Source organism: Perkinsus marinus (assembly GCF_000006405.1).
Source record: "Perkinsus marinus ATCC 50983 genomic scaffold scf_1104296934278, whole genome shotgun sequence".
NCBI classification, from domain to species: domain Eukaryota; phylum Perkinsozoa; order Perkinsida; family Perkinsidae; genus Perkinsus; species Perkinsus marinus.
In genome coordinates, this window is record NW_003214870.1 from 1 (window position 1) to 1,339 (window position 1,339).

At 49.6% G+C, this 1,339-nt stretch overlaps 1 protein-coding gene across 1 annotated transcript; it reads right to left on the reverse strand.

The window, feature by feature from the left end:
- Positions 1 to 690: 690 nt before the first annotated feature.
- Pmar_PMAR014057 (hypothetical protein) lies at positions 691 to 1,133 on the reverse strand (the record flags this gene model as incomplete). The annotated part of the gene is made up of 3 exons (XM_002785000.1): positions 691 to 867; positions 916 to 1,036; positions 1,084 to 1,133. The coding sequence occupies 3 exons, from the start codon at positions 1,131 to 1,133 to the stop codon at positions 691 to 693; spliced, it is 348 nt and encodes a 115-aa protein (XP_002785046.1).
- Positions 1,134 to 1,339: the final 206 nt, after the last annotated feature.

A 1,339-nucleotide genomic window follows, 5' to 3' on the forward strand; every position in this document is an offset into this window, starting at 1 on the left:
CCTTATCTTCCTCATTATTGTCAGGTGCATAATTCCATATCGTCACCGCCGGTATAAGACTACTTTCAATAGCCCGCATACCATCATTCAAAGCCATGTCAGTAGCCGCTGACCGAAAGAAAAGTACATACCACTCCTTTCCCAACTCTCAGCTCCTACCGTAGCTGCCACACCAATGCACACCAGATTCTCCCAACATAGTAGGTCCAACCGGATCACCACTATGAGCCACTCTCGCTAACGACTCCTTATGGACTCGTTCAGCGACGTCTGGACCCACCACCAGCTACCAAACAAACACCACGTCACACTGAAAGCACATCCAATGGACCTACATGCATTCCTTCTTCCGACACCCTCATCGCAGCCCACGTACGGTATATACAAAATTGGAAAGTAAGTCCATCGTACCTGACCACTGACCACTCTCCTCAACACTATCAACCATCAACCTCACCAGTGTGGCGCCCACACCACGCGTGTCTCCGACGGCGCGTCCTCGAAAGACGCCACGTGCAGCCTTGGCTTCTCCATGTCGAGCGCCGGGCCTTGAAAATAGGAAACTCTCAGCAAACACGCAATAACGTCGCCCACCCATGAAAATAATAGCGTCTGGCATTTTCGTTCGCACCGCTTCAGTCACTCCCTTCCAAAAAGGCCGCATGTACCGAGCTAAAGAGATATAAAAGTTCACACCCGCTCAGCACGCAAGTTGCCACCTTGAAAATCCTCCTTAGTCTTAAAGTCAAAATACCCCTTCTTCAACAGGCGCATCTTCCCCTCACAATCGTAATCCCAAATTCCATTGTCATACCACGGATCGCTATAGCCCGGCAGGAACGCCCTAACATGCTCCTTATTCAGCGTCTGCATACAACAAACGATCAACTTCACCACGGTATCGAATCACACTACATAATGCCCGAGATATTTATACGCTTCTCCATATTTAGCAACAGTGATAGAATTCCCATTGGCCAGCTGCATGCTTTCCCACGGGCTCGCGAGATAGCCGAGCGGCTGAGACGAGTCGTACCTAATCAGAAACCTCCCTACTCCTACACCTGAGCATTTCCGTCCTACTTATCAAGGCCAAGATCCCGACCGATCCACCCCATGTTAGGTTCATTCATTGTCTCAAAGCCCAGTACGTTTGCCTCGTCTTTGAGTGCCTCCGCTAAGCGCTCACAGCACCGTAGTAATGACGACGAAGATACTCACCAGCATTCTCATCACCTGTAACACATCAACCTATTCCGTATCTTCCTCGCTCAACCTCAAGATACTCACCAATCTTAGTATTAGGCGCATAGTCTTCACCAGCAAAGAAAATCGCCCA